This window comes from Haliotis asinina, chromosome 6, assembly GCF_037392515.1.
Source record: "Haliotis asinina isolate JCU_RB_2024 chromosome 6, JCU_Hal_asi_v2, whole genome shotgun sequence".
NCBI classification, from domain to species: Eukaryota; Metazoa; Mollusca; class Gastropoda; order Lepetellida; family Haliotidae; genus Haliotis; species Haliotis asinina.
The window spans coordinates 1,407,485-1,423,645 of NC_090285.1; the positions used below are offsets into that span (position 1 = coordinate 1,407,485).

General features: G+C 41.1%; 1 protein-coding gene across 2 annotated transcripts; it reads right to left on the reverse strand.

Annotated features, from left to right (window-relative positions):
- Nucleotides 1-292: 292 nt before the first annotated feature.
- Nucleotides 293-14,799, reverse strand: LOC137286594 (organic cation transporter protein-like). Of its 2 annotated transcripts, none has more exons than XM_067818541.1 (11): nt 14,714-14,799; nt 12,353-12,515; nt 7,430-7,655; nt 7,159-7,262; nt 6,756-6,910; nt 6,256-6,424; nt 5,451-5,669; nt 4,930-5,156; nt 3,501-3,682; nt 2,843-2,994; nt 293-2,453 (listed from the first exon to the last, which is right to left on the reverse strand). In XM_067818541.1, the coding sequence occupies exons 2-11, from the start codon at nt 12,496-12,498 to the stop codon at nt 2,354-2,356; spliced, it is 1,680 nt and encodes a 559-aa protein (XP_067674642.1). In that variant the 5' UTR covers nt 12,499-12,515; nt 14,714-14,799; the 3' UTR covers nt 293-2,353. The 2 variants fall into 2 exon arrangements, with proteins under 2 accessions (XP_067674642.1, XP_067674641.1); XM_067818540.1 differs by lacking the exon at nt 14,714-14,799 and adding an exon at nt 14,333-14,494.
- Nucleotides 14,800-16,161: the final 1,362 nt, after the last annotated feature.

The window sequence follows — 16,161 nt, forward strand, 5'->3', positions numbered from 1 at the left end:
ACATAAGTAAATATGTTGCATGTAAAACTGATATAAACCAAAGTACGACTGATGTATATTCGTGTTTAGGATATTGTAGTTTTGATATGTGGACATTATTCAAAAGCTAAAATCTTAGCCATAAGGTCTTGACATATTTCCAAGGTTACACTACGCCTGTTTTGTTCTGGGATATAGTATAACCAACCAAAGTATTGGTTATATCAGTATAACCAACCAAAGTATTGGTTTTACTACGGTGACTACTTTCTTCTGTTCGTCTGCTTCTTAAAGAGACACGGACATGCGAAAGTTCAAATTAACCTTTATTTATATTTTAATTACAATTATGTAACCTTGTCATTGGCCGTTAATTCCAAAGACCCAGCGTCACAGTCATGTGGTCGTCGCGGACGTCGTCCTCGCCGAGCCTTGATGACCCGTTTACTTCCATTGCTCAGAATGTTGCTCACCGTCTCATCCTGTTGCTCGTCAGCAGTTTTACACTCCCTGACTGCATTCCATCTGTGCCCAGTGGTTTGTGCGATCAACTGCTCACCCACCCCACCCTCGTTGTCTAGAGAAGAAAGAAAGACGACAGTTAGAAAATGTATCTTATCAACTACATATTAGCAGAAATATTGAAAGAATTAATTTCAACTATATTTTGTATCTTTTCGTTACAAATCCAATAAATGCTGTCGAAAATACTAGAACGAAGTTTTCGCTCCGCTGAAAATTACTCTGGTGGCGGTGGTTGCTAGGGGATCAGCAAATCTGTACATGAAAATATTCAAGATTAAAGACTTGCTCTAATATAGTGGTGGACATACTCTGCAGGATGGTCGCTTACACAATGAACATACTTCTGTATAAAACCCACCACCACCCCACTAGCCATAAATGTATGAACGGTCCCTACGCCTATTGTAGTATGGATAAATGTTCCGGATAATTGTTATCCATTATTATTAACATATTTGACTTCATATATTATTTTCCTGGCGATCTTTCGGGCTTGAGTGCAATCTTCATAATCATATTGTCATCTTCACAGTTGGTAGACGCGACAACATCGTCGCCATCTGATGAAAAGTCGTAGTTGCCGACTTTCAACTGATCACCGGAAATAACTTGAGACGAAGATATCATCTCATCATCATCAATAATATCTAACATAGAAAGATTCTCCCCAATTTCACCTAATGCAAATGGTTTCATGAATACTGGCTCGAAATGACAATGGCCGACTGGACATGAGCCAAACCACCAATGTTGATACCGACGCACGTGATAATTGTGCACGGGCGATAAATTCTGCACGTGACTACATGTCTGGGCCGTATTACCTCTGGTGTGCCACCAAGCAAACCACGGAACAGCAGAAACTAAATCCCACACTGGTGCCGAATAACAAGAAAGACACAGCATTATATTCTGTTGTAATATGATGAGGACGAAACTCCTATACTTACATTCTACTTTAAGTCAAAACAAAGAAATTCAGGGAACATCTTGCAAGACATGTTTGTCATGTGTTTAGTATAGAAAATACGGTTCGTATAACACCCGCACAAGCATTGTGACAAAAATGAGTACGTATCAATTTTAACTTTTATTGCTATTTTTCACCTTCACGGGGAGTTCTTTCTTCATTGTCGTAGTGTATTAGGTTATACGACCCGTAAGCGGCTCGTAGTATAACCAACCAGTTCGTGGATTAAACTGCACATACTCGACGTATAAACTATACATACATTCCACACTGTTCACGCTGCATTCTGAGGAGTGTGTTGGTATGTACTTGTACAGTATCAAGTTCGTGGTTAGCACGGAAGGAACATGGCGCAGTCATTTCGCTATTTACTGTTAATTAACGTGTTCAAACTTTTCTTAATAGGGAATCGTGTATCTACACAGCATTCCTAGATAACGAGAAAGCCTTTGGCGAGAATGCAAACTTAATCAAAGATAAGATCACCAAACAGAAGCCGTGTCAAAGTAGCAATGCCCAGATGTTAAATGTAAAACTATCGACAGAATATATCGAAACTGGCACGGGTAAATAACGATGTTGCAACAACGACCAATCATTGTCGCTTGTGATGGAATGACTTCATCATGAATAACAAGCAAACGTGTATTCATGATTTTTGGTGAGTGACCATCCTTTTGAAAAGACGATACCACGCTACTCCAAGTTGACTGAGTGGCGGTATACGTCATGGTAAATGTGAATTGCCATTAAATCATCCAAATGTCACGATGCACTTCAGCTACAAGTAATACTAAACTTTTGATTGGGTAGAACACGTTTTAATCCAAATACAGATATCTGTTTATCGTATGTAGACAGGTAGAATATACAGCTATATCAGTCTCTGTTCTTGATAGACAAAGCAAACACAGCATTGTCGTGGCCTTCCAAAGACTGTCTCATTTTGTAGACGTTTGATGCAGACTTGCCGCCGGGCCTGGAAGATAATGTACACAGATTACCATAGTGAGATGGGGCCGCCATGGCAATGTCGGAGGGAAATATCTCCATGAACGATCTCTGTAATAGGTGATACTTTCTACGTTATATTGAATTATGTGCATCCTAGTATGTTGACGGTTGCCCTATCCTAACACAACGTTTACTAAAAAAACCATAAACGGAGGCAACCAAACGATGATAGAAAACATTTTCTATGTAGCCTGAATGCGTGTTTCACTCAAAACTATATAATTAAATATATAGGTAGCAGATTAGCTTCAGATTGTCCGAGCACCAATCTGCGTTATATTCCATTATATATCAAATGGTATTGGCGTCTCCCCGAGGTACCCAACCATTAAGACGTAGTACATGTATTGTTACCTGCCAAGGTTCTTGGCGTCCTCGATGGTCTCCGGCAGGTCTTGGTTGAGGGTCTCCGGGAGGAAGAAGGTCAACACGCCCGCCAGTACCGCTGCACCACCGAACACCATGAGCGGGAGAGCCTCTCCAAACCCTCCCTCCACCAAGATGCCCTGCAGATAGAACTATGAGGTCACCAACAATCATGGAGTTAGGGCACGGCAGTCCGCCAGACTTTAGTACTTCCGGTGACAAAACAACGTTTAATATCCTTTCCAATGGTCAGTACAGCTGACAGTATGAAACTGATAACCATTACATGATCCCAAAATCAGCCAACGATTATGACTGTTAACAGCTGTGTCAACCCAGCATAGTTTTACACTTGGTCAAGTCTAGTAAAGTCAAATTTAGCGGTCGCCCAATTTGGAAATCGATCTGGTTCTTGAATACACGCTTGTCATCGGAAATCTGGTACCGAAAATAAGCTGGGTCCCGTCTCGCACATCGTATAACCTGAGAGCCAGCCAAGTACAGGAAAAGGCACCTCTCGAGACTTACATGCCATATTGCTAAGGATTTAGTTGGACCATTGTGCTCCCAAATGACACAATGACACTGATTGTGGGTGGTTTGGTGAGTATATGGACCACGTACCTACCAGGTCTCTTCAACTTACCAGATCTACAATATAGGGAGATATAACACCTCCGATTCTCGAGCACATGCTGCCGGCTCCAAGCCCGACGTTGCGGACAGGAGTTGGGTAGACCTCAGCGGTATAGATGTAGACGGTGGCGAAAGCTCCTGACGCCCCCATCTTGCCGATCAGGGACAGCAAGACGAGCGTCCACTTGGCTTCTGGGCAAAATAGGCGATGACAATACAGACATAAATACTAGTAACTTATTTAATTACTTCCTTACCTCCTGACATACTGAACAATAGAAACACGATTGTTTATCTACTGTTGTACGGTAATTATATTCATTGCTAAGTGATGTCGTTGTCCATTGTTTCCTTTTATATTTAGGAGACATATTTTATTAATAATTAATCACCAACAATGTGAATTATCTAGTTGTTTTGTGTTGAATTTGATATTTATAGATACTATTGAATCTGGAATGTTCAGGTCCAGCAAAGACTAATCCATCATGGTACAAAGCTTTATGGCAGGTGTGTGGACCTTTGTTTATCATCTCACCGTACATTCAAGATCATCGATGAAGACCAGTGATTTCACCCTGGATATGCAGCACAGATCTATTTGGGAAATACGACCACTGCAGTTCGCTTGGTGAATTTTATCACTGTCTTACTCCATATGGTACTACCATTGTTATTGTACTGCCATTGACGTCAGCACTGCCACTCGATTGTGAACTTACACTGCACTAACTTTGCGTAAATATGTATCGAATGCTAAACACAGTTTACAATACATTTGTTGATTCCAGACTGTCATTTCTCTACTTACTTGGTTACGTTTTGATGAATGAATTTCAAGTTATTGGTATGAATTCGAAACTGACACGTAGGTGCTGTTTTATACAGATGTGTGGAGGAAACTATCACAGAGCTTTGTAACCTGAACTCATCATGACTAAAACTTTCAGTCATTTCGTGAAATTATGGCGGATCATTTCGCGACATTTTGTGACAACAATCAATATACCTCAGTCTTTTTATCAACTTCGCTTAATAACATAATCTACAAGTGGATCACAATTTCACCTATTGTCACAAACAGTTAAAATTTTTGTGGCAGCGACTGTTGCATTTCAGCTTAGCTTTGAAGCATTTACACCTATTTGTTTGACACTTTCTGTCCAGAACAGTCACCACATAATTAAATGAGATCATAAAAGTGACTGAGGTAAAATGATTGCTATTACACAAAATGACGCGAAATGGCTGAACCCCTTAGTCATTTCAAGAAATGACTGAACTTTCAGTCATTTTACGAAATGACTGATTTCACAATCTGACTTTGTATATCACAGTCCGTCAAAACAACAACGAGAATCTGACAGCCAACGGATTCATGGTTTTCTGAACATGAATATGTCTCAGATCATATGTTATTTGTAGAGGGAGATACTCACCGTCTCCAGCATACAGGACTGGAAAGATGGTGGCGAGACAGGCAAGGCCCCCGCCCAAGAAGAAACCACAATGGAGCCACTTCCGGCCTATTCGGTCCAGCAAAAACAGCGTCAGGAGATACCCAGCCACTTCCACCAGCGCAGACAGAACAAAGTTGGTGATGACATTGCCACTGAGGTTGGTGACGTTCAGCGTCAAGCCGTAGTAAGTCAGACTGCACACAGCCCTGTTGGAAACATAGATACATGATCCATGCTGGAGATTCGGTCCAGAGGAGCTAACTAACGGTATGATTAATGTACGTGTTTGTAGGAGACACTGTAGGTCACCTGAATAAAAATTTTGTTCATCCATAAAGTTTGTCTTTTTTGGAAGTTGAATGTTGACGAAAAGACGCTTCTCAATTAGATAAACATGTATGAAGATACAACCAAATACATGACGAAGTACAATTCAGAATATCACTAGCTTTGTACAGAGCTGACCAGGTAGGTGCAGAAGGCAAAAAACATTTACTTACCAATGAAAGGAGAGGATGAAACAGCGAATAGCGAGGGTTCTGTGTGTTAGGAGCTCTGATAGTTTACCTCTGGGAGCTTTAGCCTCCTCCACATATTTACCGTCAAACATATTTTCAGGAACCGTTGTCTTGTTGTATTTGGCAAACTTCCTGATGATTACTTCTGCTTCCTTGAACCTCCCCTTGGACATGAGCCACCGCGGGGACTCGGGCATCAGCCTGCAACAGAGGTGAACAAAGGCAGAGACGCCTTGACAATAACTTACTTCCTAAATGTTGATTTACTGGTAACAGGTCATATGCCCACGTCACATGCAACAATTCAAGTCTGTGGCTGGCATGGTAGATTGGCTCACGACCATGGTATAATTGTATCAGTTAATTGTCCCTACATCCGTGAAGGATGAATATTTTCGAAGTGGAGTATGGGAGAGGACCACGTGGTCAGTAGAAGACAAAGAAGAACAGGACCCCAACCCCAGTAACAAAGGAAGGAGGTCAAGAACTTATCACCAGTAGACGTGAACATGGGTTACCGTATCACCACCAGCCACAGATGACCAGGGCCACATCCCATAAATGCATTTTAGCCTTTACAAGGTTGAACCACTCATTGTGGAATGGAGTCTAGGTCAGTATCTATCCGCCACTATAATAATATGATCAGATAGGTTCCACAGGCAAAGGAGATTTAGAGACAAGGTCTAACCACAGTAGAATAAAGAAGACGATCGGGACCTCACCATCAATAAAGAAGGATTGATACCTTACCACGAGCTGAAGAAAGAAGATGGAGAAGACCTACCACCAGTAGGAGAGGAAGAGAACTGGGGCACATGCCAAGGTGAGAACATAGTTCTGCCAGTCCCGAATAAAATAGGCGACTGCCGACATCAGGAGCATCCCCGACACCCAGTTAAACAGTACTATGTTACCAGGATACAAGCGTTTGGATGGAGCTACCAGTTCCATCCCTGAAACAAACAGACGGGAACTGTATTTCATGCACCAACATGTATCAGATGTAAAGAGTCCTGGAATTGTAATGCTGTGTGTATATGTACGAGATTGTGTGGGCGTACGATAAAAGGCAATATGACTGTCAGGGCAGTCAAAACAAAAATGGACAAATCATCTGAATTAGGATGGAAACATTCAAGGTGAAATATTCTCTCATTTTCAAATTCTCTTATTTGCTAACGAACTATTCCGGCCTGGAAGTTTTGTCGTCACAGTATTGACTGACTGTCTTCACAAGCACATGTTGTGCCTGAGTCCAGACCCAGCCCAGACTCATGGCCGTACCCAGAATGAAGGTGGAGATATACACCGACGTCGACCCAGCGCCAGAGAGGAAGCGGATGATGATGAGAGAGGTGAAGTCGCGGATGACGTAGTTGAGGAAGCCGACACAAATCATCACACACAGGAACATCATCAACGCCCTTTTCCTTCCGAATCTGCCACAAAGAAGTAAGCACTGTTGGAGAAGTGAGCAATCATCTCCCTTAGATTTGTAATCATGGGATTGAACGTGGTTCAGAATGTAACATAAATGTGTTCATGTGGTCATGTGTCATTATTATGTCAAAAGAAAAGGAAACCAGGTTACCGGTGTGCAGAATGTAACATAAATGTGTCCATGTGGTCATGTGTCATTATTATTTCAAAAGAAAAGGAAACCAGGTTACGGTAGCAGTATTCTCACATGTCGCTGATCAGACCTTGGCCGAAGGAGCCAGCCAGTTTTCCCGCCATCACGGCCATATTGGAGTGGGACCGCATAACTTTGTTGTCACATATCAAGTTGAGCTGTCAAAAGTCAAATGTACCTCATGAAAAGGAAACATCCGGCACACGGGTATAACATAATATATAACCCTCGGGGTGCAGGTTTAAATTTCTGTAGAATAGTCATAAAATATCTCATATCATCAATGTAATAAATAAGAAGAAACAAAGTTGACATTTCAACTCACGTCTTCCGTTATGGTGGAAGTAAACATTGATTTGTCGTAGACCCACTTGCTGCACTGGGACTGACTCGAGTTGTCTGCCCGCTGATCAAGGTCGGTGACGTCATCCGTGTAGACATTACATTTGGAGAAGGCGCCATCTTTAACGGGAATGGTGAGGTTTACCAGTCGACGGTGGTTGTCTCCCTGTATGGCGTATGTGTCGTTACTGAGGCCGGGAATTGCACATCTATCGTCCGGAAACAGAACAGAATTGAAACTGTATGGGGTGGATATAGTAGACTATCAGGAGTCAAGTAGTGCCGACTATTTCCAACTCCCTGCTAGTTGTTTTATGACTTACACAGCCTACTGGTAAACACATATAAGATGATCCACGACCTGACAAATGACCCCAGTTTGCATACTTGGGAACGCCCCACAGAACGATCCACTTGAAACAAGAGGGAGAAGGGTTGTCTGATAAATATCGAGAAGTTCATTTTCCCCGTGCGTTTCACGCATGAATTGTTATAGCACACTCGATTTGGGAACACGTACAATCGCAACGAATTGAATCAACACAATAAACTGAGCAAATATGTTTAGATCCACCGATCCATTTCACGAAGCAAATGACATTTTCCTGGGTTTTTTTATAAAAAATTGTTGAATATCTAAAATGCTTGTCAATGCCCCAATCATCTATTTATCTTTGTCTTAACTAAAGGTTAGCGTGGAATATCAGTTGTATCTTATGCCTGAAATTGCAGTCTTGTCATTCGAAGGAATATGCGGTGTTGTTTTAATGGGTAAAGTTGACTTTTCCTCAGCTAAATATTAAATAGTTAATAACTACATATATACACCTGGAAATTAATCAAGCAACACCCCAATTTTTTCTATTGGAGCAACTTTGAAGTGTTCTGACAATCAAAATATGCCGGGTTGATATAGTTTGACACTTTTTTATTCAACAGACGATCTCTGACAAACAACTTAAAGGGAAAAAGTATCAAGACTTTGCTTTATTGCAACGAAATCCAAATTCTTAAAACTGTCTTAAATTCATGAAAAAATGGACACAATTTACTATTCATCCACAGACGTTGTTGTCAGGTGTATTAACACAAATGTCACATGGAAAGAAAGAACAGTCATCTGAGAGTCTGCACACCGACTTTCATCAATATCTAGTGTGTCCTCCCTGCGCACGCACCACCGATTCCAGACGCCTCCTCATTCCTTGGATGAGTCTCCGGATCTGATTCTGGGGGATCCTGTTCCACTCCTCATGCAGGACAGCCGTCAATTCGTTGAGATTATGGACTGGTGGGTCTCTCTGCCTCACACGACGGCCAATAAAGTCCCACAAATGTTCAATGGGGTTGAGGTCAGGGCTCATGGCAGGCCATGGAATTCTGTCAATTGCATTTTGCCGCAAAACATCATTTACAGCATGCGCCCTGTGAGGTCTAGCATTGTCGTCCATAAATATGGGTCTCGTTGCCAGAGGATGGTTCTCAAAATGAGGTACCACAGCCCTGTCAAGAACCTCCTGTTGGTAACGAACACCGTTAAGGTTGCCACGGATGGTAATGATATCCAACTTGCAGTTCATGGAAATGCACCCCCATACCATAACGGAACCTCCCCCAAAGGCCACAGTCTCCTGGATGTTCCGTGGAGCCATTGCTGTGTTCCTCTGCCTCCAGACCCGAGTACGACCGTCCACCATGTGCAGCAAGAACCGGCTCTCATCTGAGAAATGGACCTTCCTCCAAGAGGCAATGTTCCAGTGCAAACGGTCATTACACCAGGCCAGTCGGGCTGCCTTATGGGCTGGAGACAGTCTGGGTCGCTTGATTGGCCTCCTTGCCCGGTATCCTGCAGCTTTCAGACGATTCCGAACAGTCCTGTTCGAGATGGGTCTCCCTGGAAGCCACTCCTGTCTCAACCGAGAGCTCGAGTCGAAGGACCTGCGCCGTACAAGTCTCAGTAAAGCTCTGTCCTCCCGGACTGTGGTCTTCCTGGGTCTTCCTGGTCTAGGCAGGTCTTTAACTTCATTAGTGGCCCAGTATTTTTTCAAAAGTTTTGAAATTATGGAATGATGTCGTCCGATTTGAGTCCCGATTTGTCTTAGAGACATACCAGCATTCCTCATGCCGATTATTTGCCAACGAGTGGCCTCTGATAATTTCCTACGTGCCATGACATTGAAATGAATGAAAAACCGAATGCAATCGACAACCTGCGCTTGTAAACACCCCAGGGAAAAAGTGCATTTTTCGAAAGTTGAGGTTAAAGCAATGCACGTGCGCTGTGCAAGCTTCACGCGCGTCATATCAACCCATGAAAAGCTCATGCTGTATGTCAATACATCAAAATTGAATAATCAATCATCAAAATTACTTCGTTAAACTTTGTTAAGTTTTTATGTGTCTTTGAATTTGGTGTTGCTTAATTAATTTCCATATGTATAGTTAATTGTGTTTCATTTAACTTTTTAATATGTTAAAAGTTATCTGTTACTGAATGGTGGTGGCTAAATCAGAATAGCAAGGGGGAAATATTTTTATCCCATAATTTTGTTCCTATTTCTCTGTACGGGCTGATTTTCGTCCACAATTTCGCTGGTGATTGACCGGGAATACATGTCTTGGAAATTTATATAACCGGTTCCAGAGAAATGGTTAGTATTCAAACAATATTTCCAAATTTCTGTCATATTTTTATTATGGTCACCAAAATTGTGTACAGAAAATTTAAAATACCTTTTGACATTGATAAGTCAGTGAGAAATATCTTTGTACACAAATTTGTCGGTTTGGGGATTACTCAGTACCAGACTCAGTAGATTTATCAGTGACTAAAAAAATATAAAATACAGACAACTCACCAAAGATTACTCTTTTTTTATGACAAAGTATGGGAACAGTAAAAATCTGATATAGTATGTGTCAATTATTATAAAAGACACAACAATGCTGGAAAAGTAGGCGGACTTACTGATTTATGCTTTAATTATCACTCTCTGAATCAGTCTCGGTGTCTGAATCACTTGCAAGTCCTAAGTCAATCACTAGTCTGTCAATTTCCCTTTCTACTGCGATTTCGCGTTGCCAGTAACCATCTTCAATTGTTTTAACATGTTTACAACATTCTGACCATTCTTTTGCACCAATTGCAGACATCCTTTCATTTATGGCTACTCTTAAGGAACTTTTTGTGAACTGCAAGTTTTGTGAAGCGACAAGATTTTTCACATTTGCCCAAATTAACCCAATCGGGTTTAGTTCTGTGTGGTTTGGAGGGAGACGTAGTACATCATGACCATGTTGCTTCACCATCGTGTCTTCTCTGTAGACAGCCCCCGATTTGTTGGATTTTGCAAGAAACAATAGTTCGGCTTGAAGCATTTTCTCATCAAATGAGATATTGTACCTTCGTTGCCACGCTTTTATGTCATCTTTTCTGTTGGCGGTTGTCGGACATTTGTCCACTTTCTTACTATGATATGGTGCATTATCCATAACGATGACAGAGTGCAGTGGAAGGTTTGGGATCAACTTTTCCTGGAGCCATTTGGAAAAATTATCAAAGTTCATCTCGTCATGATAGTCTGCTGATTTGAGTTTGGAATCAAAAACAAGCAAAGCATTTGGAACAAAACCGTTTCACCCCCTGCATGAACCACAATAAGCCAAGGTCCGGTACCAGACGGAGGTTGATCCCCATTTATTACGACTTCACCCTCAAGTTGCCAACACTTTGGGACAATGTGGTGTACATGCGACCATGTTTTATCAATAAAGATGAGTGTTCGATTTTCTTCTCTGTATTTCTTTGTTGCACGCAAGTATTGCAAACGCTTGGAAACAATGTCTTTACGTTCCATTAAAAGTTTACGGTGTGACTGCGTTTTTTCGCCACCTAAACCCCATGTCTTTGAGATTTTTTCGAAAGCTTTCCTTAGAACCCTTGCAGTTCAACTGGCACTTTGCCATATCATACATCGTATCCAGGGTGGGTAGTTGTTTTTAACGCCATATAAACTTTGCACAAATTGACGGACTGCACACCGGTCGAAATCATCAAGCTTGTAACTGCAAGTTTTGGGTTTGCGCAACTTGGTGGGACTGAAAAATGTAGGTCCACTAGCACTCCTACCACCTTCTGCCAAAGGCTACTTTGTGAAAGAGAATCTGCTTTGGATGCACAATTTTTGTCCATATACATGATAACATTGTATGCTATCTTCCTTGCCTGAGAATGAACTATTTGCCCATGTTTTCCTTACTTGGACATTTTTTACTACAACTGAAATCTGTTTAACAGTAGTGAGACAGGTGTAAAACAGTAGCGAGACTGGTGTTAATCAGTAGCGGTGTTGATTTCATGTCACGATTAGCATGTATTGCACGTGCATAATCGTCAAGCTACCTGTAGCAGCCAAGTGTACTCGCCCAATTTGTTGTACCGCCTCTCTTGTCACAAATGCGTTTAGTGAGCAGGATCATCTAATATGTGTCTAGCAGTAGTAGCCAAGTGTACTCGCCCAATCCGTTGTACCGCCTCTCTTGTCACAAATGCGTTTAGTGAGCAGGATCATCTAATATGTGTCTAGCAGTAAGTGAGAAGGAGGTCAGCGTGTGTTTTTGTTTTCATGCGTCTATTAGATGGTCAGTCTTTGTGGCACAGAATAGTAATCCAGTAATTGAATGTATAACCGATGGGGGATGTACACTTGAAAACACTGGTGAGTGTTACCCCGTGAGGGGGATGTACAACGATAAAGACACTGAAGAGTGTTACCAGTGAGGGGGGATGTACAACGTGAAGACACTGGAGAGTGTTACCTGTGAGACGGGATGTACAACGTGAAGACACTGGTGAGTGTTACCTGTGAGACGGGATGTACAACAAGAAGACACTGGAGAGCATTACCTGTGAGGGGGGATGTACAGCGTGAAGACGCTCGAGAGTGTTAGGAAGGCAGTCACCGCTGTTGGCAGATACAGAAAGAACATCAGTCTCTTCTGATAAGATCCATACTCCCCAACCTCACGCAGGATCTCGTCAAACGTCTTCATGTCGCGTCTTCAGATGCCTGTTGGTCATGTAAAATGAGATAGCCCTTAGATTGAAGGAAGGACATCGTTCGTGGTGGACATCACATGAATCCTAAAAGATCTGAGCATCATACTGACATTTCAGTAGGTGTTTCCCAGGAGTACGTCCCCAAACCGCTGGCAATAAAAACAAGAACCAGCTCGCTGGATCCGAAAGTTTCAAACATCTGAAGAGAATGGATCACGCCTAATCATTCTCCATGTAATCTAGCTCTGTTTGAAACTCACCGAGAACGATTCTTGCAACGAGACAATGGATGAAATATGGCTTCGCAACTAACAACCTAAATCCAAACAGCAATTCTATAGATGCTTGGATTTATATTTTCCAAATCCCAGATTCAGAACTTATCAGTCAAGTCTGCATTGCAATACACAGAAAGTGATATATACAAGGGTTCGTGGATTCATACTCATGATCGTATCTTATTACTCCAGTATTTGAAACAGTTTGTTTTCCCATGGAAGTTTAACGTTGATATGCACTTCAATGTCTTCAAGTAGTCAACACACGTTAGAAAGATAGAAGTGCGTTATGTTCTTTTAGGAATGATAAAAGAATGTTCGTCTTCTATCACTAATTTCATAAACGTTACCTGATTAATTTAATCTTTTGCAATATTTCTTTGTAAACCTTAAATTGTAACAACTTTATGACGTTGTTTCCTCTGTGTTAAAATAGTAAAGTACTTGCCAGATTGCATTACCCTTTTACGTAACGTGTATACATATTGTACACGCTTCCCAAAAAAGAAGGGGAATCTGAGCTTTCAGTATGGAAGTACAACCATTAACACACGTTCCAAACACAGACATCCTTTGAACGCACAACAATTTCTCTTTATCACCACCTCAAAACACAACGTATGACGTGCCGTACACGTGCACTACTTGATTTGACGGTTTTCAAAACGACCGCGAATTCACTGTAGACCATTCATTTTGCATTACACAGTTGTTTTTTCTATCTGTGTTTTTTTTTTGTTTGTGTTTATTTGAAAATGAAAATCGGACACACGCAAATTTCACGTCATACACCAATCCTGTTTCAAGAGCGACTACTGTGCAAACAACTATGGCCATAGGGAAGTGTGGTGCAAGTGTTGATGCACTAACAAAACATCCATTATTATAAAATCATCATTGACTGACTCCGATATATCTCCCAGTTCTTTTCAATCGTGAATCACAAATGACGTCTCCCTACTCTTTTGATGAGTGAGTGTATGTTGAGGCCTTTTGGTGACATTATACCAAGGTTGATTATGCATGCAAGTTCCATCTTCAGTTTAAGGAAACCAAATGTATGCCCACTGATCTGTGCAATCCAGGAGAAATAACAATTTATGTGCGAAGATAACTCGGTCTGGTACGCACAAACATCATTGTACATCAGTATATCAAAAGCTTTGCTAGGAATTCTATGATTGTAAAGTATATATGAAGTCCATATATGAAGTACATGGCTATAGTATATAGAACCAACACTGGTATCTGATCTTCACACATCCGAGCCGTGTGACAGAATGGGTTGTATCTTGGCGACGAACATCTTACTATACATTTGTCAACTGTATTAGTGATGTGGTGAGTGTGTTCCTGTAAAGCCCGAAATGACCTATAGTGACAAACCCATAGTACACCATTTTACCTGTCGATGATATAATTATATTTCCAGTTTCAATTCACCATGTCATTCATTATGTGGAAGCACTGAAAACATAAGTTTAACTATTCTTTCGAGAAAGCAATAATATCTGTAAGTGTTGCCAGTAGACAAGATATTGGACTGTACCTTGAAATTGCGACAGGGAAAAACCAACTCGATGTAGTCCCGCAAACCAAGATCCCGTCAGTGTTTCAGGATAATAAATTGCCTTCAGCAATAACGGCAACTCTCCTGACTAGGTTGACTGGCGGTCTCTCCTCACATTACAATGTGTGATAGCAAAAAAACAGCCACAATACGTCAGAAGTGACCTCCAATGTCATGTCAACATCTACAGCCGTGATGGGAGTAACTACTTCAGGTTTTCATAAACATGTCCTCGAACAGTACAAATACCATCTTATGTGTATTTAGGTAATATTGATCCGTTTCTGCATGATATCAAAACTTGATAGGATAGCTTCAAAATATCACAACAAGGGGAACAATAGATATATGTTGACGTACCTGGTGTATTCATTATTCATACAGCCTTACACCGCGGGCAGCACAAGAGATGCCATTACAGGCTTCGCTTACACACATGAATATTACAGGATGCACAACAGATACAGCATGTCCGTTTATGACGGACGAACACCTTAGTTTCATAAAATTGAAATCGGAGTTAACCAGTGTGTAAAGCGTTCTCGTAACAACTTTTTGTGATGGGGAGCGTATATAAAGAATCACACACAGCAAATGATAATATGTAACCAATTATTCTAATATCTCAGTATTATACAGCAACATAGGAAAGATATTGTGTTGACATGCATATATACGTATACAATGTTAGAGGAGACAAATATTATGTTTAAATCGCAGTGTCTGTATGTCATAAATGCCTCCTTGCATTTAGTGTTCATGGACCAATGGCCATTATACCCACATGGATTAATCTTTCTTCTTCACTGCAAAATCTTGCGATGGCTACAAAAAGATTTGCGTCCGTGATTCAAACTGATACTTCAAGCTCGGAGAACAGCTGGAATAATGCTGAGTGCGGCGTAAAACTAAACTCACTCACTCATAAAACTCAGGAAACATGGACAAACTTGGCGGATACATCAACCCATGTCCCTCTCGTGACAAAAATACCACGTGTCATGACCAAATGATATAGAGTTTTATTCACGAGCATTCGGCTTATGAGACAATACAAAATTCAATTTCATAAACTTTTACTACTTGGAACTGTCAAAATCTTGAAACGTTTGGGACTCACTCTCTACCGGATCGACTGTCTATCACAACAATGGTAGTTGATGACGACCAGCTTCCCGACTAGGTGCACACCTAGTATTATGATCTAATAGCCGTGCTAACAAACAATTCAAAATAATATTCGGAAAGATACATACGTTGTTCACTGGTCCGGAAGGAGCCAGGGGTTGATGTACCATCTATGTACCCTCTACATTTGGTGGTAAGTTCTTCGGGCTTATAATGTTGACAAATAGAGAGCAGACGACTGATTACTGTAGTTCATGTTTAATGGATAGACAAATAAATACATGTTGGATGTAAACTACCGGGCAAAAACACTTATCACTTTAAAAATTGACGTTTTCGCAAATATAGATACTGTTATGAAGTGAAATGTTTTCAGAAAACATTCACCAAAACACATTCTGTGGTTGATTACCAATACATATGAGCGTGATTAAGTGAATTTCGTGCTGGCATGGAAAATTACGTAAACAGCATAAATGGACTTTGCTGAAAATATTTGTGCGGAATTGCATGAACACAGGTGTGGAATCGTGTAACCATGCAGTGTCAAGACGAACATCACAGAAATGCCAAGTGTTTCACAAGCCGATTATGATGGGACCATTGGTGTGGCAGAAATAGCAACACTATGTTAGAAATGGATTCGGGATTGGGGAGTCGAATCCCGAATCTGGCTATTT

Bases quoted from the DNA above. Each gene is read 5' to 3' on its own strand.
- LOC137286594 (XM_067818541.1), bottom strand. From the start codon at position 12,498: ATGAAGACGTTTGACGAGATCCTGCGTGAGGTTGGGGAGTATGGATCT. The intron at 7,263-7,429 runs GTGAGTTGAAAT...GACTTTTGACAG, and splicing joins CTTCCACCATAACGGAAGAC to CTCAACTTGATATGTGACAA. The intron at 3,683-4,929 runs GTGAGTATCTCC...TATTTTGCCCAG, and splicing joins AGTCCTGTATGCTGGAGACG to AAGCCAAGTGGACGCTCGTC.